The 22,722-nt window shown below is 47.9% G+C and overlaps 1 protein-coding gene, 1 long non-coding RNA gene and 1 pseudogene across 3 annotated transcripts in view; 1 reads left to right on the plus strand and 2 right to left on the minus strand.

Annotated features, from left to right (window-relative positions):
- The window catches only part of NID1 (nidogen 1), a 94,415-nt gene extending 73,872 nt beyond the window's left edge, over positions 1–20,543 (minus strand). For both annotated transcript variants that reach the window (XM_033431280.2, XM_004271552.3), the window contains exon 1: positions 20,205–20,543. In XM_033431280.2, coding sequence (XP_033287171.1) covers positions 20,205–20,429 — 225 coding nt within the window. In that variant the 5' untranslated portion in view covers positions 20,430–20,543. The remainder of the gene's footprint in view (positions 1–20,204) is intronic.
- Positions 1–22,722, minus strand: part of LOC125961122 (uncharacterized) — a 136,964-nt gene that overhangs the window by 108,480 nt on the left and 5,762 nt on the right. The gene's annotated exons all lie outside the window — the stretch shown is intronic.
- LOC125961118 (charged multivesicular body protein 1b-2-like) lies at positions 11,964–14,442 on the plus strand (annotated as a pseudogene).

Raw genomic sequence — 22,722 nt, forward strand, 5'->3', positions numbered from 1 at the left:
ATGTCCCAGACCTCTTCTTAACATCTAATCCTCAGAAGAACTCCGTAAAACTAGCTATTACTATTATCCACATTTTTCTGAGGTGGAAAATGAGGTAAGTTAATCAATTTGTCCAAAGTTACCAATAAGAGGCCTCACCGGGATTTGAACCCAAGGAGCCCGACTTCAAAGTCGGCCCTCTTGATCACTACATGTACAGCCTTCTTGAAACCAGTTATCAGTTATCACTTCTTGAAACCAGTTTATAGTCTATGAAAAGATTTCACTGTTCTTATCCAGCTAAAACTCACATTCCCTGGGAAAATGGGGAAGGGACTACAGCCCCCTGGCAGTGGGCGTGCTTGGGCCTCCTGCAAAGCCATGCTTAGAATGAGGCTTTGAGCCCTTCCCACATCCTTGTTAGTGCACAGTTCACTGGTGACAGAGAACACCACGCCAGTGACCTCTTTACTTCTGGAGTCTATGAATTAAAAACAAAAAAATCCCTAATCCAATGGGAGTGACTTTGCCTATGGCCCTAGTTTGAGCTTCAAGAGGTTACAGATTGGAAGAACATAGCAGCAAAGGGAGTTACAATTGTTCAGGAGTTCACGAGAAGGCCTGTGGGTTTTCCAGGTCACTTACTTATCCTTCCCACGGCCTTATCCTTCAGTCACTTCAGACCTCATTCCTAGAGAAGGGGACAGCGGCCGACAAGAAGGAAAGGAACTTAAGACCAATCTCTGCAACATGCCAAGAACCAGGTAAAAAGCTTCGATGTGATGGAGCCAATGTGGGCCCCAAGAAGGGAAAGGAACAGGTTTGAGAGTTAAGTGTGGACCTAGCAAGATCCTTCCTTTTTACCAAGCATCACGGTCTGTTAACTGTTCAGGTGACGTATTTTCCATCATCACCTGGCACCAGCGCTGATTTTCTAGAATGCACGGACAGGCCGCAGAGAAGGGAGTCAGGGAAGGAGCCTCGTCCAGCTGGTCTCCCGCCCTCTTCGCCTCCACCCCATCCAAACATCTCCCAGCACAAACATCCTGATTGGGTTGCCGTGTGGGAGCGTGGGAAACGGCTCACTTTCTCAAGCCACCAGAAGTTGGCAGTTACCAGTTGCCAGTGGGAAGTGATCACATGGAAGCCACATACAGACAACTTGGTTTTAAAAAGCTGTTTTCCAGTGAAATTTAAATCAGGCCAACAATTCTGAAAATGTTCCCGGTGCCTTACATTATTGAGAATCTGGGCACAGGAATTTCTATTTTCACAAGGAATGCTTTAGGAATTGAGTTTTTAGACAAGAAGCATGACGCCCTGCCTGCAAATGCTTTGGACAAAGACCAGACAACCCTCATTAGTATTAGTAGGAAAATTATTTTTCAGGCAGTTTTATGGCACATTCAACTCACTTGTCTATGATAATGAAGAAAGATGTCATATACAGAACACCCGGAAGTTTCATTTGATTCCTAAACTTCTTAGTAAACGTTTTCAGTTTTGTTTTTCTCCAAATGTAACAATTAATAGCCAACTTGATGAACGATATTCCTTTACATCTGGGTGCCAGGCTTATTTCACAAATCTGTCCAGCTCATGATACTCCTACTGGCCTGGATCCTTTTCTCCATCTTGTTCAAGTTGAGCAATTCAATAGAAGGGCAGGCGCACAAAGGGAAGGAGGCCAGGAGGACAGACCTGGGTACCACTGAGAAAGGCTGGGACCTGGGACCCTCTACCGGGGCGCTTGCACTTGGACTAGACAGACGTCTCCTCCAGCAACAGAATACAAAGGAACTATAGGGGACTAAAAATAACTGTGCGCATGCGCAGTTGGGACAAATTATGAACAATACGATACAAAAAGGCCACCAACCAATCGCCACTTCTGAGGTCCCTGGAGCAAAAGCAGGGTATTGCACATGCCCCCTGCACACAGCACCACCAAGGGGGTGGGTAGGCCACCTAAGCCACCCCTCAGGCCCGACCCACCAATCCGCTCCCACCCTCGCCCCATTTAAGGGACCAGCTCACCGCGCCCCCCCTAGGAGAACAAGCAAGGGCGCCTGTTTCTTGTTTTTACCCCTCAAGCTGAAGCACAAGTCCCAGTAAAGCCTTGCCTGAGTTTCTTGTCTGGTTTCTTATCAATTTCTACTGATTAAAGAATCCAAGGACTGGGCTTCCCTGGTGGCGCAGTGGTTGAGAGTCCGCCTGCCGATGCAGGGGACACGGGTTCGTGCCCCGGTCCGGGAAGATCCCACATGCCGCGGAGCGGCTGGGCCCGTGAGCCATGGCCACTGAGCCTGTGCGTCCGGAGCCTGTGCTCCACAACGGGAGAGGCCACAGCAGTGAGAGGCCCACGTACCGAAAAAAAAAAAAAAAAAAAAAGAATCGAAGGACCCAGGTCGGTAACACCATCTCCAAAGGGACTAGACTGGGCACCACAGAGAGAGTCACGCAGCCGCCTGTTCAGCTGCCCAGGGCTGTCGCCATAACAGCTGTTCACCCAGTTGCTTAAGCCAGGAAACCTGGCAGGCGGCCTTGATTCCTTGCTCCTTCTCATCCCATGTCCTGTGTGTCCGGCCTCCAAAGTATACGGCACTTTCTCCATCCCTGCGACCACCAGCATCCCTCTTCCCCACCTCCTGCACCCATATAACGGGCTCTTTCTCGCCTCTTCCAGGGCTCAGCTGAAGTAACACCTAATAAGGGAGCCTCCTCCATCCATCCAGGGTAGGCTCCCCTGGCTGGCCCCTCCTCCTCCCTTCCCTCACGCCTGGCCCCCATTTATGTCTCCGCCTCCTATCTGTGTCCTTCCCGGCACAGACCACAGATTGCAGGGATCTCACTGACTCGTCTGCCAGCTCTGGCCGCTCTCCCCACCGCCACAGTACATCCCTTGCGGTCCAGGACCAGGTCCGTCTTGGGTCTGTGCCACAGCTACAGAGTTTATCCCCTGCCTGGCACACTGAGCTCCCTCCCTTCCCGACGCCCTCCAGGAAGTGCACAGGGGAGGTCCATAGGGATACAGCCTCCCACCAAGGCTGTGTTTTTGTTTTTTTGTTTCTTTGCGGTACGCCGGCCTCTCACTGTTGTTGCCTCTCCCGTTGCGGAGCACAGGCTCCGGACGCGCAGGCTCAGCGGCCATGGCTCACGGGCCCAGCCGCTCCGCGGCATGTGGGATCCTCCCGGACCGGGGCACGAACCCGCGTCCCCTGCATCGGCAGGCGGACTCTCAACCACTGCGCCACCAGGGAAGCCCCCAAGGCTGTTTGAGAAATACTGCCCGGTGAGCTTCAAGAAGGGCCACAGCATTATGTGTCCGCGGTTCTTCCGCTGGAGTGCGACACGATTTACTAAAACACTTTGCATAAATGTGAACCGATAACTCAAGTCTGAGCAAGTCTCTAGATGTAACTACCACTTTACAGGAAATACGGGGGACAGAAGCACACTCAGAGGATAGCATAGGGATGTGACCAGCAACATCCAGAATATGGGACATCCTGAAGGACAAATACCCAGTTTCTTTAACAAATGCATGGAAAAAAGGTGAGGGGAACCTGTAGATTTCAGAAGTCGTGAGGTACCTATCGACTAGACGTGATGTGTGGGCTTCGCCTGGATCCTGATTTAAACCAGTCAACTGAAAAGTCAAATAAATTATTTTATGAACCTATGTGATATTGGATGACATTAAGGAAATATCGTTAACTTTTTAGGTGTGATCATGATTTTGCAGGGTTTCTTTTTGTTTCTGTTTTTATTTTTGGCTGCGTTGGGTCTTTGTTGCTGCGCGCGGGCTTTCTCCAGCTGCCGCAAGCGGGGGCTCCTCTTCGCTGCGGTGCGCGGGCTTCTCATTGCGGTGGCTTCTCCTGTTGCGGAGCACCGGGCTCTAGGCACGCGGGCTTCAGTAGTTGTGGCACGTGGGCTCAGTAGTTGTGGCACAGGGGCTTCGTTGCTCCGTGGTATGTGGGATCTTCCCGGACCAGGGCTCGAACCCATATCCCCTGCATTGGTAGGCATATTCTTAACCACTGCACCACCAGGGAAGTCCCCGTTTTGTTTTTAAAAAGTCACTTTTTTAGAGATACAGTCTGAAATATTTACAATGAAATAAAATGTTTGGGATTTGTTTAAAAACAATTCAGTTTAGGTAAGAGGGGAGAATATTAAGAATAGGTGGGGATATAGGTGAAACTAGACGCACCATAAATGGATACATGTTGAAGCTGAGTGATTCATGAGACTGCATCATAATATTCTATTTGTGCATATGTTTAAAATTTTCAAAATGAACTTTAAAAAATAGATAATGAAGTGATTAATCTAAAGTTTAAAGTTTCTAAAGAAAGAGTTAACTTTTATAGCTAAGCCCACATGAATGCTCTCTGCGAGGAGGAGGGCCCACGTTCATTGTCTGAATTCCTCCTTCCCCAGGTCCACCCCTTCCCTCACAACCCCTGCCTCTCCTCTACCAGAGATTTTCAGGAATGTTAGTTGCACTGGGCGCGCTAGATTGTGTTAATGAGTAGAAGGTGCTGGTGAAAGCAGGTTTAGTAATTAACAGGAACCAAAAGTTGCAGATGCTTGAGGCACCAGGTGCAGGGCCCGGAGTCCAGAAAGAAACAATTATTAAACATAAGTATTATACAGCAGTCACCAGTATTATTTTCTGTTCATCACTTTGTGCCAGCTGAAAAATTACGTGGATTATAGGACCAGGTTTTAGTTTTGATATGAATGTTGGTGAGGAAAAGTCTAGAATAGAAATAGATGCGCTGGAATTTTTCTTTTTAATTGCTTGCACTTCTCCAAACTCACCATGGTGTTTCACCTACTTAACACTGCGTGCTTTTGCATTCATGGTCCCCTCGGCCTCAAAGACCCTCACTCAGCTCCTGTCCGTGGCAAAGTCCCATTTCTCCCTGTGAAGCCCTCCTGCCCTCCCCAAGCAGGGTTTAGCACCAGCTCCTTTACATCTGCACCTCTTTCTATCTTTGGACCATTTACAGGCCCAAAATGGAGTCGCTTATGCTAAGCCCCACATCACCAAACTGAGACTTGATTATAGTTTCCACTCTATATGGAATCTTAAACCAGTCAATCAGAAACCACCTGATCAGCACTAGTGAGGTCATCTGCTGGGTAGACCCCTGCCCTCCCCTAAAGAAAAGTAACTTTGCAATACTAGGACCTGCTTTTTTTTGGCCAGATAACTTCCCTGTTCCCACTCCCTCCTGCCTATAAAAGTCTTTCATTTTGCATAGCTCCTCGGAGCTCCTTTCTATCTGCTAGATTGGATGCTGCCCGATTCAAATCGATTTTTGCTCAAATAAACGCTTAAAAATTTTAATATGCCCCAGTTTATCTTTTAACAGTCTGCAATTAGCACCTTGGAGTCCTGACTTAGGTGCCCTGAGTCCCAGTGGCACCAGCACATTCCTTGCTGTGAATTATGTAATAGGGAAGAACAAATCTAACTCTGTATTGGATCTGTTTCTTTCATTTTAACCTTGAAGCAATTATACTCCAATAAAGATCTATTATTAAAAAACAAAACAAAACAAAGAATGTTGCCTGTAGCCTGAAATATACAGGACAGCCCATTCTCAAGGCTTTGAACTTTAAAGGTAGAACACTTCTCCATTCATATAGAGATAAAAAGTTGCAGAACAGAGAATAACATTTGTCCTGTTGGACGTTTATAGGAACATTGTCACCAGACCTACATGGACAGCTGCAAGAACAAAGGATTCTGGCACCAAGAAGTGGGCACCAACCAACCACACCCCCTTGCCTTTTGGTATAAAAGAAGCCCGAACCCTAACTCAGGGAAGATGGTTCTTTGGGACACTAGTCCCCCATCTTCTCAGTCGGCTGGCTTTCCAAATAAAGTCACTATTCCTTGTCCCAACACCTCTCTCGATTTATTGGCCTGTCATTCAGCGAGCAGTATGGGCTTGGACTTGGTAACTATAACATGGCAAAACTCTTGTGAATTTTTTTTTTTTTTTTTTGGCCACACTGCACGGCTTGCAGGGTCTTAGTTTCCCAACCAGAGAGCGAACCCACGCCCCCTGCAATGGAAGCCCGGAGTCCTAACCACCGCACCTCCAGGGAAGTCCCAAAACTCCTATGAATTGAATGCATTCCTGAGAAAGTCTGTCTGTATTATTGAGGGCTAAAGTAATAATGATGATGATGATGATGATGATGTTATATTATTGTCTTAAGGTAACTCTAACCACAAATTGCCTCGCTGAGGTTTTTGGTAGCGTAATAATACATTGCTTCTTTATTGAAAGACAGCTACCTCCAGCACACTGACCAACGTAAATACCGCCCTGAATCTTGCTGACAGTTCACACTGGGAAAAAGAAGTTCCTTCAGCAAAGTTAATGTTCAGCTCAGCGTGTTACTAACGCAACTTAACAGCCCTGTACAGAATGCACCTATGCACTCACCCCAAGGAACACACCAAACAGGCTCTTCAACCAGCTGCACCATCAATTACATCACAAAACGCCCCTGGGTGAAAATGCAAGCCTCACAGGGCTAACAGTTGGAGCCACTTACTTACAATTGTTTCCACTCAGCTGACAGTAAGAGGCGACAGAGCACTAACTCACGATGAGGAAGTGGCCCCCATTTAAAAAAAAAGCACTTCCAATCTCCTGTGCATCTTTAAAGTGAACTCACAGGCAAATGAAGGCCTGGAGAAAGTCTGAATGCAGATACTCCATACAGTAAAATTATGTGTTAGATCCCTTACATTCAAGCAAACGCTGAGGAAGGGAAACAACAGCCATCTTTTTTGACTTCAATGAGCCTGGTAGCAGGCCCCAGGGCAGGATGCTTTTCCCCTGCAACCCTGAGGGGAAAGCCTTCTTTAAAACAGATGTGGTTAAGAATACTTGAGGTAGGCACAAATAAGAAACAAATGGGCTCCTTTTAGAAATGCAAAGAGCAGTACTGGGAAGACAATGAAATTGCTTGCAGTTGCAAAAGCAAACTCCATGGGTGGGAAGAAGCAGGAACCTAAGGTAAAATAATTTAGGCCAAAGAAGGAAAGGGAGGCAAACACTTACTGCTAGGTTTGAGGCCCTTTACTAAAGCTGTTTGCATTTTTTTTAATTTAATACAACCACCCCTCTTCTCACGTGTATGAAACAGACAAGGAAATGACAAGAGACTTAATTTAGCTTCATGTCACATAGCCAGCAAGTGATGGGACCAAGATTTGAACCCACATCTGGTCGAGTCCATTACCGGTGCTCTTTCTGTTATACTCAGCCACCTAGTTTAGAGAAATGGGGAGCAAAAGTCCTGGAAGTTGCAAAGCTTCATGGGATGGCTCCACAGATAGAGACTGGGCAGCTAGAAAAACCTAGAAAATGAAAAGGGCCTAAGAAAAGAAAAACTTGAGAAAGAAGTCCCTGAAATAGCCTGAACTAAGGACACAATCAAGGTGGAGGTTAACTGATTCCAGCCTAGAGCCCAGAGGGGACCTGAGGCCTGCCCCCTTGAGTGGTACTTGACAGTTTACAAAGCATTTTTACTCCAGTTATTGTAGTGAACCTAGTAAAGCATGCATTAATATCATCTTCATTCTTCATTTGAGAAAAAAATGAATTTCCGTTTATAGGACTTGCCTAAGATCATACACCAGAAGTGCGAGAACGAAACTCTTGAGTCTAAATTGCAAATATTTTCTATTAACTCCACAGAACCAGAGAAATGACTCTGGCTTGAATTAGAAATAGAAGCAAAAGGATTAGCAGATAAAAACAAGGGGCAACCTGGTAGTAATAGTTAAAAGATGAGTCAGTGTTTTAAACTTAATCCAGTTAATGTCTAATGAGAGACTCAGGATAAATTACCCATCTCTTCTGCAGGAAATTTCTACCTGAGATTATCTGCCAACATTTAAAAATGGTTGGGAGTGGGCTTCCCTGGTGGCGCAGTGGTTGAGAGTTCGCCTGCCAATGCAGGGGACACGCGTTCGTGCCCCGGTCCGGGAGGATCCCACATGCCGCGGAGTGGCTGGGCCCGTGAGCCATGGCCACTGAGCCTGCGCGTCCGGAGCCTGTGCTCCGCAATGGGAGAGGCCAAAACAGTGAGAGGCCCGCGTACCGCCAAAAAAAAAAAAAGAAGAGGTAGAAGTGTCCTTCAAGCATTCCAGAACAGAAGGTGATCAGGAAAGGCAAGAGAAGGGCCTTGTCCAAACCCTCAGTCTCTGGGGAGAAGTGTGCCCCTCCTTAACACCTTGGATAGAGATATCAGAAGTTCACCTGTGCTGACTAGGGCACCAGGACTCCCTGAATTTGGATTATACCAATCCCTTAATTTCAACACCAGTCCCTTAATTGGAACATCAGAAATTATAGGGAAAGAATTAAGCACTTATCTGCCTTTCCAGAACAAACCATGTCAGTGTAACCCAAAAGCCCCAGTTGATGAGGGAAAGCTCTTCTTTACAGGAGTATGCCAGCTAATAAATGTAGAAAGAATGCTAGAAACCAACAAGTAAACAACAAGACAAAATAAGACACAATTTGGCAACCGTTAATTTAATAATTGATTCAGGCAAAGATCGTCAATGGTTGCTACAGACATTAAGTGAAAGGTTGGTGGGCAAGGGGACAGCTGCATAAGGCCAAACAAAGTATCACCCCATAGCTTGCTCTCTGCTTACAAGGGGAAAAATGTAACACGACAGACATGATCTAGCTGTCATCACCTTAACACGAGCAGCTAGCAGAGCAACAACCAGACATCACTTGCCTCCTGATATTATTAGTTCCTCAAAACGTTAAACATAGAGTTACCATATGACCTAGCAATTCCACTCCTAGGTATATACCCAAGAGACCTGAAAGCTGATGTCCACACGAAAACTGGGACACGGACATTCATAGCAGCATTATTCATAATAGCCAGAAAGGAGAAACAACCTGAATATCCATGAACTTATGGAAGGAAAAATAAAACCATGGAATATTATTCAGTCATAGAAGAACTAGGAACTGCTAAGTACTGCAAAGTGGAGGAGGCTTGAAAATGTTATGCTCAGTGGAAGAAGCCAGTCACAAAAGGTCACATGTTGTATGATTCTATTTACGCGAAACGTCCAGAGCAGACAAGTCCATAGAGACAGACAGTAGATTAGTGGTTCCAGGGACCGGGGCAGTGGGGAGGTGGGGGAGATGGGGAATGAATGACTGCTGAAGGATACTGGGTTTGTTTGGGGGGTGAGCAAAATATTCTGGAGTTAGACAGTGGTGATGGTTGCACAAGTCCCTGGGTATACAAAAAACACTGAACTGTACACTTTAAAGCGGTGAATTTTAGGGTAGGTAAATTATATCTCATAACACTGTTATTTAGAAAATCAAGGAGGTGTAGAAAACAAGGGGGAATGTGTACATACATATGTTTGTACATTTGAGACTCTCTCTGCAAAGAGATAAAAAATTCATGAATAGTGATTGTCTCTGGGGAGAGAACGATGGGCCTGGAGGCCAGGGTAGGAAGGAAACTTCCCTTAACACTGTTTTTACAAGTTTTGTTAACCATTTGCATTGTCTTACTATTCCCCAAATTAATTTAAAAATAAAATTCTACGTGTTTTCTAAAGAAAACAATGTTTAACCTGAATATTTTCAAAATTACCAGTTTTCAGAAAATACAGAGATGGAATAACAGGCTAGACTACATTACAAAGAAACAGTCAAATGCAGAAGGTGGGACCTTCTACAGGACATTAAGCTGTGACTCTTAAATAGAGTGAGAAATAAAAAGGGGGAGCGTATTGGTCAAAATTAAAAGAGACTAGCGACTTCCCTGGTGGTGCAGTGGATAAGACTCCGTGCTCCCAATGCAGGGGGCCTGGGTTCGATCCCTGGTCGGGAAACTAGATCCCACATGCATGGCGCAACTAAGAGTTGGCGTGCTGCAACTAAGGAGCCCACGTGCTACAACTAAGGAGCCGACGAGCCGCAACTAAGGAGGCCCAGTGCAACCAAATAAATAAATAAAATAAAAAAGTAAAAGACACTAAAGAGCCAAATGTAATGCTTGTCATCCTTTGGGCCCCAGTCTGAATGAGTCTAGCTACAAAGGACAGCTTTGGGGATATTGGAGAGATTTGATATGTACTCGGCATAAACTGGTAACAGGAAATTATTACTGATTTTGTTTAGTTTGATAATAGTATGCTGGTTAGGTAGGGAAATGCTGTTACTGTCTTAGGAATGCATAGTAAAATATTTGGTGATGAAATGTCATGATGACTGTAATTTATTGTTACTTTGGATACATGAGTAAAGAGAAATTAAACAAATAGGGAAAATGCTAACAACAGTTACCTTTATGTAATGTGTCTATGGGTGTTCATGATACTCATTTCTCCCCTTTTGTGTGTGTGTGTGAAAACATTTCTAATTAAAAATTAAAGGGACTTCCCTGGTTGTCCAGTGGTTAAGACTCCGCACTTCCACTGCAGGGGGCACAGGTGCGATCCCTGGTTGAGGAATTAAGATCCCACATGCAGCATGGCCAAAAAACAAAAATATTTAAGAAAAAAATTTACCTGAGGACAAAGCACTTAAGAAACCTGCTCCTTAAGGGATAAGAACCAACTTTTTTCACAAGCAATGCAATGGGGAGTGTAGCCTCACACACCTGGCCCCAAAGTCTGAACATTACAGTGCTGATGAGAGACTGTCAAATGAATAAATGAAGGAAGGAGGGGAAGAAGTCGGTATCCAAGGTGGCACAGTATAAAGACCGCAGAACTAGGGGTGGGAAGATCTGAGTTCACGGTCTACCTCGACCCGAGCTGAGTGTATTTTGACAAGGCCCTTAGCTGCATGTGTCAGTGTTCTTCTCTATAATAGGGGGCTCATCCTATCACCTGCCTGAGCGACCTCACAGGGCTGCTGAGTGTCTCAGGTGAGATAACACATGAGCAAGCCTCATTACACTCACCTGCAAATAGCTCTAGAACCCTCAACCCGTGTCCACACACCACCGCCACCCTCCCCTGGACCCTGGCAACAGGTCTTTAGCTGTAGAATTCACTCTTCCTCCTCCACACCTCCCCTAAAAGTCCTTTACCCACAGGCAGCATCATTTTTTAAAAACTTTTATAATTAGACTACTTTTTTTTTTTTTGCGGTACTCAGGCCTCTCACTGTTGTGGCCTCTCCCGTTGCGGAGCACAGGCTCCGGACGCGCAGGCTCAGCGGCCATGGCTCACGGGCCCAGCCGCTCCGCGGCATGTGGGATCCTCCCGGACCGGGGCACGAACTCGCGTCCCCTGCATCGGCAGGCGGACTCTCAACCACTGCGCCACCAGGGAAGCCCTAATTAGACTACTTTTAAGGGAGAATTTTCAAACGCACACAGAACAATCACCAAAATTATCCACACACTCTAGTTCTTGCTTTATCTATTCCTTCCACACATGTGCATATTTATTTTTTCTTTTTTGAAGTATTTTAAATGAAATCCCAGGCATCAAATTATTTCACCTGTCCATATTTCCATATGTATCGCTCCTAGAAAAGCAGTTTGTCTCCAAGATGTGTTTTACGGCCAGTTTGTTTCCATGTTTCCATCAGGATCCAACAAAGTCCTTACCTTACATTTGGTTAGCTTGTCTCTTAAGCCTCTTTTAATCTATGCAGTTCTCCCTCCTTTTTCTCCCATGCCATTGATTTGTTGAGGAAATGGAAATCTTTTAGAAATAAATCATGTGGGGGGGGATAAATCAGGAGTTTGGGATTGACATATACACACTACTATATTTAGAACAGATAACCGACAAGGACCTATGGTATAGCTCAGGGAACTCTACTCAATATTCTGTAATAACCTAAAATGGGAAAAGAATTTGAAAAAGAATAGATACATGTATATATATAACTGAATCACTTTGCTGTACACCTGAAACTAACGCAACATTGTAAATCAACTATACTACAGTATAAAATAAAAATTAAAAAAAAATCACGTCACTCATCGAGCTTGAATCTCTAATGGCATCCCACTGCTTCATAGAATAAAGTAAGGAATACCTAGCGTTCATTCATACCTTCATTCATTCAACAGATCATAACAGAGCACCCACTATGTGCCCCGGACCCTACTCCTGGTGTGTACCTGGGAGACAGCGGTGAATAAGGCAGGTCAGACGCTGCCCTCAAAGGGTTCAGACTCTAACGGGAAAGATGAGCAACACACAAGTAAGCAGATAAACTAGTTTTAGGTTGCTATACATGCTGGGATGAAATCAAGACAGAATGCAACAAAACAACACGCACGGGCGTCTGCATGTGAGCAGAGACCTGCGTGACCGGACGGTGCAGAGGGGAGAGGAGTGTCTACACCTGGGTGGGACAAGCTGGCTGTGGCCGAGGAATAGAAAGTGGCTAGTGAGGCTGGAGCCCAGCACGTGAGGACAGCCAGGGTAATAAGGGATGACGGTGGAGAGCCAGCGTGACTGTACCATCACCACACGTGGTGAGAAGCTGGATGTCATTAAGTGCAAAGGGAAACACCTGGAGGGCTCTGAGCTGCAGTGTCCGGGTCTGACTTAGCTCCCCCAGTTCTTGCACCACCGCCCTCACTCACACTGGCTTTCATTCTGTCCTGAAGACATGCCAAGCTCCTCCTCTCTACAAGCTCCTGGTCTCACACTCAGTAACGAGGCACCATTCTGCCCCTTCCCCTTTTCACATGGCTAACCCCCTACCCATGCTTTAGTTCCAGGTGGAGAAGGTCTAGCTCAGTTTCACCACAATATATGATCTTCTTCCTCATAGCACTTGTCACAGTGTCGTTACTAGTTTAATGTCTGTCTTCCTCACTAGACTGTAAAGAGCAGAAACAACACTGCTCTGGTTTCAATCTCTATCTCCAAAGCCTAGCACTGGTCCTGGCATGTTAGGCAACAAATTAAGTATTTGTTGAATGACTAGATGATGTACCTCAACATTGCACTGCATTATATGAGAAATAATAACCAGTGTCCTGTACATAGTAAAGGTATATATTCAACACCTGGTCACTTGATCAGAGAATACCAAAGATCCACGATAAAATGAACCTTAGAGATAATCTTATCAAACCTCTTTGTTTTATAATAAGAGAGGTCTGGAATAATAAGAGGGTGAGATATGAAGTGACTGGACCTCAATTATAAGTTGGTTAATCAACCTGATTCATCAATTTCACTTTTGCCCCCATTAGAAATTAATACTCTATCAAGTATTCTGTGACTCAGCCAGGGCCACTGTTAGACCACAGGGCGCCTTTGGGCAAATTAGAAGCAAGTACCCCTTCCTCTGAATGGCCCCAGGCCCATGCTGAGGTTCAGGGCTTGGTGAGTGGCCTGAGGGCTGGACTTTAGCCGGTTTGGCCCCTCAGTCAGAGCCTTGTGCTGCAAACCACCTGCATAACCATGGGTGGTGGCCCCGGACTTAACGATAAACTTCCTATGTGCCAGTAAGTGTGGCAGGTCCACGAGTGATGTCAAGAGGAATACGACACAATCTCAGGGAGCCAGGCCGGCCTGCAGCTCAAGACTAGGACGGGGCTGCATGTACCCTCCCATCAAACCTGCGCCTCCCCAAAAAAGTCACGGGACCATGTCGAATATGGAGAAACACCTATTTAACTTGTAGTTTGCTGTCAGAGAACTTAATAACAATGCCAAGAAATATGAGAGAGAAGAAAAGGCTGGAAAGGCCAAGATTAAAAAGGCCATTTAGAAGAGCAATCCAGAAGTGGCAAGAATACACATTGAAAATGCAATCCACCAGAGGAAACAAGCAATTAATTTCTGGAGTGTGAGCGCTGGGGCTCCTGCTGTGGCAGCAGGAGTTCAGACTACGGGCAAGGTGACAAAGTTCACGGCCGTTGGTTGGTTCTGCAGATGCTACATGGAGGGATATGAACCTCCATGAAAAGATGTTTGTCCCGATGGACACGTGTAAACACCAACTGGAAATGCTGAAGGTTCAAACGCAACAAAGGGAAGACACGATGAGTCACTCCACAACCCTAACAATATACCACAAAACCAAGTGGATATGTTGCTTCAAGAAATGGCAGATGAAACTGGCCTTGATGTCAAATGCAACTACCACAGGGTCAGTAGGTTCTATAGGCACAAGTGTTGCTTCAATGGAACAGGATGAACTCTAAGAGACTTGCTTGTCTGCATGATCAAGAGTAAGTTACAGGGCTTCCCTGGTGGCGCAGTGGTTGAGAGTCCGCCTGCCAATGCAGGGGACACGGGTTCGTGCCCCGGTCCGGGAAGATCCCACATGCGGCAGAGCGGCTGGGCCCGTGAGCCATGGCCGCTGAGCCTGCGCTTCCGGAGCCTGTGCTCCGCAACGGGAGAGGCCACAGCAGTGAGAGGCCCGCGTACCGCAAAAAAAAAAAAAAAAAAAAAATCTAGCACAGGGACTTCCCTGGCGGTCTAGTGGTTAAGACTTCGCCTTCCAATGCAGGGGGTGCAGGTTCGATCCCTGGTCAGGGAAATAAGATCCCACGTGCCGCGCAGTGAGGCCTTAATAAATAAATAATTTTTTAAAAACGAATTCCTTGGTAAGGTTGGTGAAATAAAGCAAAATTTTCTTTCTTTTTTTTTTTTTTTTTGCCGCGCCTTCCCCATCAGGGATTGAACCCATACCCCCTGCAATGGAAATGTGGAGCCTTAACCACTGGACCACCAGGGAAGTCCCTGAAGCAAGTTTTGAAGAAAGTCAGTGGCCTGTATTGGCAGAGAAGGTAGGGTAAAAATAGGAAGAACGTTAGAAGATCTTAAGAGTTAAATTTACCTTACTTAAGGAAAGATTCCTATATGTAAGTGGTATAATGAAAATCAGTTTGTGGAAGATGTATGTGGGGGGGGTGTGTGTGAGAGAGACAGACAGACAGACAGTCATGAGGAAGGGAGATGAGGAGATGCATCAGGAGAGCAGTATACAATCTTTTTGCTTCCAAGGATATCCTTTTATTACTTTTTCATAGCCATAAAGAATTTTATTTCCCAAACTGAACTTATTGAACAATAACTAATTCATTTCTCCAAGTGTATGAATCAAGACATGAGTAACATCATATGTAATCAAATCATGTACTAGATTAAACACTGGCCCACTCCCCTCTCGTTACTCAGGATGGGGTCCAAAGAATGACTGGTTTCATCACTGGGACTGTGCTGATTTAAAAATAAAGAGATTACTCCACGTGGAGAATCAGATCTTATCATGCAATGGCCCACAGGATCAAGTTAGGAAACCAAGATGGCCCCTCGCTCCACCATGGAATATTCCCCAGCAATACCCTCTGCCTTGGAACAGCTCTCAAATTAAGGCAGAGGCATACGATGTCTAGATACCATCAAATCAGCAGCTCTTGAACATTTTGGTCTCAGGACCCCTTCATATTCTTAAAAATTATTAAAGAACTCCCGGAATCTCATGTTTATATAGGTTATATTGATCAATACTTATCATACCAGAAATGAAAATTGAGAAAAATTTAAATATTTATAATACTTAAATAATAATGAACTCATTCCATGTTAACATAATTTTAAAGAAAATAAAACCCAAAAGTACCTAGGGAGAGAAGTGTCGTTGTTGTACATTTGGGCAAATCAATTTGATGTCTGGCTTAATGGAAGATAGCTGGATTCTCCTACCTTCTACATTCAATCTGTTGTGATAAATATCACAACACATGTAGATATCACATATCCTGTAGCCTCTAGTGAGCTCCACTATATACACATGAGAGCACGCGAGTATAAAAAGCAAACAACGTTTTCTTATTACCAGGAAAAGAGTTTTGACCCTGTGAATTTCTTGAAAAAGTCTCCAGGACGCCCAGGAGTCCCCAGACCGCACTGTTAGAACTGATGAGTTGGGTCATCACTAATCGTACCCTTTCCAAGGGCTCCAAACCCAGCTCTCAGCTTGTTCCCTGCTTTCCTACTTCCCCTCGTAAACCAGTGTCAAGGCTTCCAGTCACCTTCCAACCTAACTGCTCTTTTGAAGGTCTACAAGCTCCAGGGCATCTCCACGTTCTGGTCCCCTTCTTGGTCTCTAACACCACCAAGTCAAACCTGGACTAATGCCTTTTCACTCGAGTCAGCTCTGCCAACCATCTAATCATTCACTCACGCCTCAAGACCAAGAACCTCTCCCTCCCTGCCTTCTCCTCCGCGTTCCACGTGTGACTGGTCAGAAATCTTGCCGATGTATCTTAGATCAACTCAGGTTCACCGGCTCCTCTCCTTGCCCCATTCCTGTACGCTCTAATTCCTGCATATCTGATAAATCAGTAACTTATGGGACTGGTTTTCCTGCTCCCAAACTCTTCTTGTCCATTTGTTCATGCTGTCTTGCAAACCACTGCCAGACTTATCTTACTAAAGACGGGCATGGCTTGTGACCAGCTACAGACAGTATAACCCAGCAATCACTAACCTTCCAGGAGCCGTCTTTCATGACCCTCCATGTAATGTATTGCATCGTTTGGCTCCACATCTTCAGCTCTCCCTGTATCCATGCCTGTTACCACCACGGCGGGGGGCGGGGAGGGTGATGACCTGCCTCACCCATTGACTCTGGGCTCAGCCATGAGACTTGCTTTAGTCCCTGAGATGTTAGGAGGCATGACCCAAGGGAAGGCTTGGAAAAGCACGATGCATTTCCACTTACTCTTTTATGCTTCTGACATCTCCATGAAAGAGGACATGCTTAAGCTGGCCCTCTGAAGCAGCACCATCCAATAGAATTTTTAGTGGTGATGGATACATTCAACAGCAGCATTGTCCGATCTAGTGGCCACTAGCCACTAGTGAGGGTGTTGAACATTTGAAATGTGGCTAGTGTGACTCAAAAGCTGAAATTTTAATATTATTTCATTTTAATTAATTTAAAATAGCTATACATGGCTAATGACCATATTAGGCAAAACAGCTGTGGAGGTTGAGACACCTCCCTCCCCCACCACCTCCCAGAGCAGAACCAGATCATCCCAGTTGCTCCTGCTGAAGCCACCTTAAATCAGCCCACCACCTGCGGATTCCAGATACATGAGCAACAAGTGCTTATAGTTATATGCCACTGACGTTTTTGTGGCTGTTTGTTACACAGCAAGAGCTAACTGATACATTTATCCCCTGACCCCACTGCCTATCCCAGGCTGAACCCTCCTATGCCCACAAAAACACTCTGCTCCAGTGGGGTCATATTCCTCACTTTCCCAGCATATGCCAAGCTTGTTCCCATCCTCATGCATTTACCCCTGCAGTACCTCCCACCATGAATGGCCTCTCCATTTCCCCCTCCGCCTACTGAAAATGGACCTGTCTTTCAAGTCTTAAATGTAACCTCCTCTGTAAAATCTTTCCTCACTATTCTAACTCACAGCACTCCCTTGGGTCCATCACATGTTTTAGGTCTGATGCTTGAAAGCATTATGAGTCAGACACAGATTTGGGCTGAAATCCTAGTTTGGGTTTTTTTTGGGTTTTTGGGGGGTTTTTTTGCGGTACGCGGGTCTCTCACTGTTGTGGCCTCTCCCGTCGCGGAGCACAGGCTCCGGACGCGCAGGCTCAGCGGCCATGGCTCACGGGCCCAGCCGCTCCGTGGCATGTGGGATCCTCCCGGACCGGGGCACGAACCCGTGTCCCCTGCATCGGCAGGAGGACTCTCAACAACTGCGCCACCAGGGAAGCCCTAGTTTGGGTATTTTTAACTGATGTGATGGCCTTGGGTAATTACTAATTATTGTTATTATTTCTTAACCTGAAAAAAAGGGGGCACGCTGTTTTGAGGATTAAATAATGTAAAACTAGCAAGTTCCTGACACATGTAGATATACTCATCCAATAATCACTTTCCTTCTCAGTGGGTTTCCTTACATTTTCTTAATCTAATGCCCAGAACAGTACAGACCATCTAGTTCATGCTCACACTTCCTGTCAATTCACCCTTTCACTCAGGGCCATGTGAGGGTTTCCATCAGCTCAAAACAGCATCTACAAAACTACAAATAGTGGTGGGTGCTGTGATGTGGCACCAGATCCTCATTCAGCTCCTGGGAATGCAGTCCTCAGCCCTCCTCTTCGATAACTGCCTCCGTGGAAAAAACTGCCTCACCCGAGGGTCACACCTGGGTCCAGGGCAGCCCTTATGGAATCACAGATCACTGTAAGGACATGGAGGTCCATCCCTCTCAGGAGACTTGAGAGAGCTCTGAAAGGCCAGCCCACCCCCAGAGCTCCCAGGGGACTGGCTGGATGCCCTTGCTGGCCTTCACTGCAGCTCCACTACTCCGCTCAATCTTTCTTCACTGCCCTCCCTTCTACAATTGTGGATCTGCGAAGCTCACCCTAATGAAATAACCTACCTGCTAATCTCCATCTCAGAGTCCTTCCTGGGAACCCAACCTGAAGCACAGAAATAAGATGCAAAGAGAGCTCTGGGAGTCTTTCTCACTGAAATGCAGATTAAAAACCCAAACTGGCTCAGAAGGTGTGGACTGACAGGAATCACTTTTTAGCAATCGATTTTCTAGGTCTTTAGACCGTAATGTGGTTAGTCTGATGCCACAAGTAAAGAAGGGCGGAGGGCCCTAATTTAACAGAGGGGTTCATGAATAGAATTCAGTGGGTCTGTTAACCTAGAGAGAAAAAGAAATTTCATTTTAATTTTCAGTAACCCGTAACTGGTATTTAGCATTTCCTTCCATTATAAATGTAGGCAACAAAACACAGTAGTATTAGCACTTAATGACCTGGCCACTAACAGAAGTCACAGATATTCTCCTATTATAGTCACAGTAGGCATCTCTGAATATTGTTTACAGTCCCCATGACCTTGAAAGTTCCGGCATTAGCTGATCGTACACTGGATCCACTGCTACACCTTGCTATTTAATACGGTTAAGAAGGAAAAAAACGCATATATTACTTAATACAATTTTTAAAAAATATTTTAACTCATTTTTCAACAGAATTGGTCTCCTTGGCAATCCTGTGGATTTCATCTTATGCATTTAAAAACCTAAGACAGGGTTTTACAGGCTACAGCAGACTGTGCAAGGAGGTCAGGGCAGTCAACCAACAAGGGGACACCCTCTGTCGGTGGAGACTTCGAGGACTCATTCTTTTTGGGCAAAGCCGACAAGCTCCACGTGGGTGCTGTCGCGGGCGAGATCTGCCCCGGCCAGAAGACGAGCACAGCCATTTCACCGGCAGGACAAGCTCCAGCCGCTGATGGCGTTGTTCCCTCCACTTCTGGAATGCACACAGCTTTATATGAAATCCACGTGGTGCGCGGCGGCGGCAGGCGGCGGCACGAAAGGACTTTACCAAGTTGACAGCGTCCCCGAGCCCGGCCAGTTCAGAGAAGGATCCAGAGAGCGAAAGGTCCCTGTCCCGCTCCCCATCTGGCCGCCCTCCCCCCGCCCCCCATGGTGACAGTGCTCGGCTACAGGAAATTGGATCACCGGGGCGCCCTTTCCCAGCCCTGAACTCTGGACTGAGAGCAGAATCATTGCCAAGGCGTATCCGGAGTCCACACACACAAATGCAGGGGCTGTCGGCTACATTCCCGGGGCGGAGAGCCCGGTTTGGCGGTCTTTTCCTGCCCCGGCACCTACGGCAGTCGCAGGGCCCGCGCGCCGGCTGCAACCCAGCTCTGGCCTTTGCCCCGCGCCCGCGCCTGGTCCCAACCGCACCGGGTCCTGTCCCCAAAAGGCAGGGGACAATGGCGAGACGCGGACCGACTTCTCGGAGGTGATGCGGTCCACAGCCGCCGGGGTGGAAACGCCGCCCGGGTCCCGGGGTCCGGGGTCGCGGGGTCGCGGTGTCCCAGAGTCGGGCAGGGCGCGCGCAGGGCGGCGCAGACGGGACGAGCTCCCCAGACCCGAGTGCACCTCGGACGACAGTGACCAGGCGGCGGGGAGGTGTCGGCAGGCCGGGCGGAGGCGGGAGCCCCCTTGGGCTTGGAGACCGAGCGCCGCACCCCGCGCCCCGGCGGCCTGCGGGTCTGGGTCCCCGCCCACGACGCTCACGTCCCTCCGGCTCCGCGGGCGCCCCCGGCCCGCCCGGGCCTTCCTTCCGACGCCGCGTCAGCCCCCCGCGCCCTCCCAGACAACTGCCCCCATCTCCCGCCCGGGGTCGCACTCACGTAGACCGAGTTGAGGTCGGATTTGTCGAAGAAGCGGAGCGCAGTGCTCAGCTCCAGGGCTGGGGAGACGCGGTCGTCCCCGGCCTCCAGCTCCAGGTCCCCCTGGCCGGGGCCGAAGGGAAAGAGCTCCTGGCGGCTCAGGCAGCCCCCGGGCCCCGCCAGCAGCAGCTGCAGCAGCAGCGCCCGCGTCCACGCAGCTCCGCTCCGGCGTACCGCGGCCAACATGTTCCCGGACTGCCGTCCCGCAAACCGAGGGGCTCTGCGGCCGGAGGCTGAGGAAGGCGGAGATGTAACCGGACGCCCCTCGGCAGCCCCTCCGCGTATCCCGCCTCCCGAGGTTCCCACCCCGGGAAACAGGGGAGGGAACCGAGGGAAGATGGGGAGGGCCCCGCCCCGTCCACAGGGCGCGCCGCGGAGGCTGCCCAATGGCCGCGAGGGGGAGGGCGAGGGGCGACACCTAATCCCCTAGCCGTTCTGCCCGGGTAGCCCTCCTTCCCCGCGGGGTGATGGGCGCTGGTGGCCGCTATTCCCGAAACCAGCCCAGTTCCCACCGAACGGCCCCTCCGGGAGTAAGAGCAGAGGGCCGGGCTCTGCACCATTATCCTCGGCCCAGGGCTAAGTCGTGGAGATCGGGCGACGCGGAAATGCCCTGGATTCGGGGACACAGTCCACCCCAACGCTGCTTGGTGGCGTCCGGAGGTCGGACATGGTCAGACTGGTAGGAAGAGGAAGGAGTAGGTGCTGAGGATCAGCAAGAAGGGATCGGGCCAGGAGCATGGCCATTTACTCAGCCCTCCATTCTTTCAGCTTTATTGAGTGTGGGAGCCTATGCTTGGTAATGGGAACTTCGGCCAGAAGTCGGGTCCAACCCCCAAAGTCATGAGTGTACAACAGTGTTAGGCGGGGTGGAGCCCCCAAGTGATAAAGGACATCGGGAATGGAATAGCTGGTCAAGGATAGCATCTTTGGGGATATGGAAATCAAACCAGGTCTTCCGGAAGGCATAGAATTTCACCAGGGGGCTGCAGGAGGAACTTTCTAGAAGCTGGAGGGCTGAGCTGTGGGTGGATTCAAGGTGCCATCCCCCGGTGGAGAATTCGGGAAAGGAATTCCCGAATTCCAGTTCGAAGTAAGTTTAATACTAAACCTAGGAATTTGAACTCGCTCTAACCCTCACAGGAGAACTATTGAGAGTTCTTGACAAAGGGAGATAAGCGACATAAGTGGTATCCGAAATAATCCGTTGGTCATTAATTTGGCACTGGGTTGAAAGAAGAGACACAGAGGTCATCAGAGGATCGCTGAAAGGAAAAAAAAAAATAGGGATGAGGAAAGAAAAGTGGAAACCGAGAAGAAATGAATCTAAAAGGCATTACAGTGAAAGAAGGAATAAGACCTGATTATAGATTTGATATGGGGGATGGGGTGAGAGGAGAAGAGTTTAAATTGGGTGGAAGGTTTTGAGCCTGGAGGATTGCAAAACATGTGTTGCCTTTTGAAATCAGGGAATGGGAGCTGGGAAGTTGGGAGTTGGGTATGTGTTTGATGTCAGACCTGTTAACCTGGAGGGGTCAACAGGGTATCCCCCATTGCCTGTTGCCCACTAAAATTAAGGACCTGGGACCCAGTTTGGGAGAATTCTCCCAATAAACAGCAAGTTCTGTATAATGTTTAAGGAGCATGAGTCCAGTAGAAAATATGAAGAAAAAGCCAACGAAATACACCATCGTTTTGCAATCACAATACCCCTAGGAGACAGAAACCATCCCCACTTTACAGAAGAGAGACAGGGACCCAGAGAAGTTTAAATCACTTTGCTAAGGTCACACAGCTGCAAGCCTGCCCGGGACCCAGGGTGGTCTTGTTCCCCCTTCACCACTACACCAAGTGGAGTCATTATTGCTACATTTGTTTCTCTTGATGTTAAAGAGCAACTAACGCTGCCTGCCTGCAATCTGCTGCCAGATCCAGCGGCTTTTCTTTCAGTTCCCTTCCAGAATTGCAGCGCCCCAAGCCTGAAGCCTCCGTCCTGCCCCAGAAGGACTTCCTACTCTACCCCATGCCATCCGTAGCCTCAGCTGCTGCACTGCCCGTCTCTGGGCTTCTGGGCCCCAGCTCTGCCCCTTCCAACGGAGAGAACTCCATACAGAGGCTCTTCTTTCACCCTCTGTGCTCACCTGCACAGGCCCCAGTTTTCCCAGTGTGTGCTCAGCCAGCCCCATCCGGCCTGTCCCTCAGACTCACCCCCTTCCAAACCCCCATCCCACCTCCTGTCTCACATCAGAGCTGGCTCTGAAGCCGCTGCCTGTCCCTGGAATGCTCTCACCCCCTCTCCCGAATTCTCTGCCTTTTTAGTACTCAGACAGCTTCTGAAACTCCTATTGGTCGGTGGAATTTTCCTCGGCTAATACAGAGCAAGAGCTGTTCTCCGCTCAGCGGGTAGCTTGGAGTCCAGTCTGGCTGAGGCCTGGGCTCTGCCATTTACTAGCCCTATGAACTTGGGCAGGTTTCTATATCC

This window comes from Orcinus orca, chromosome 14, assembly GCF_937001465.1.
Source record: "Orcinus orca chromosome 14, mOrcOrc1.1, whole genome shotgun sequence".
Taxonomy (NCBI): domain Eukaryota; kingdom Metazoa; phylum Chordata; class Mammalia; order Artiodactyla; family Delphinidae; genus Orcinus; species Orcinus orca.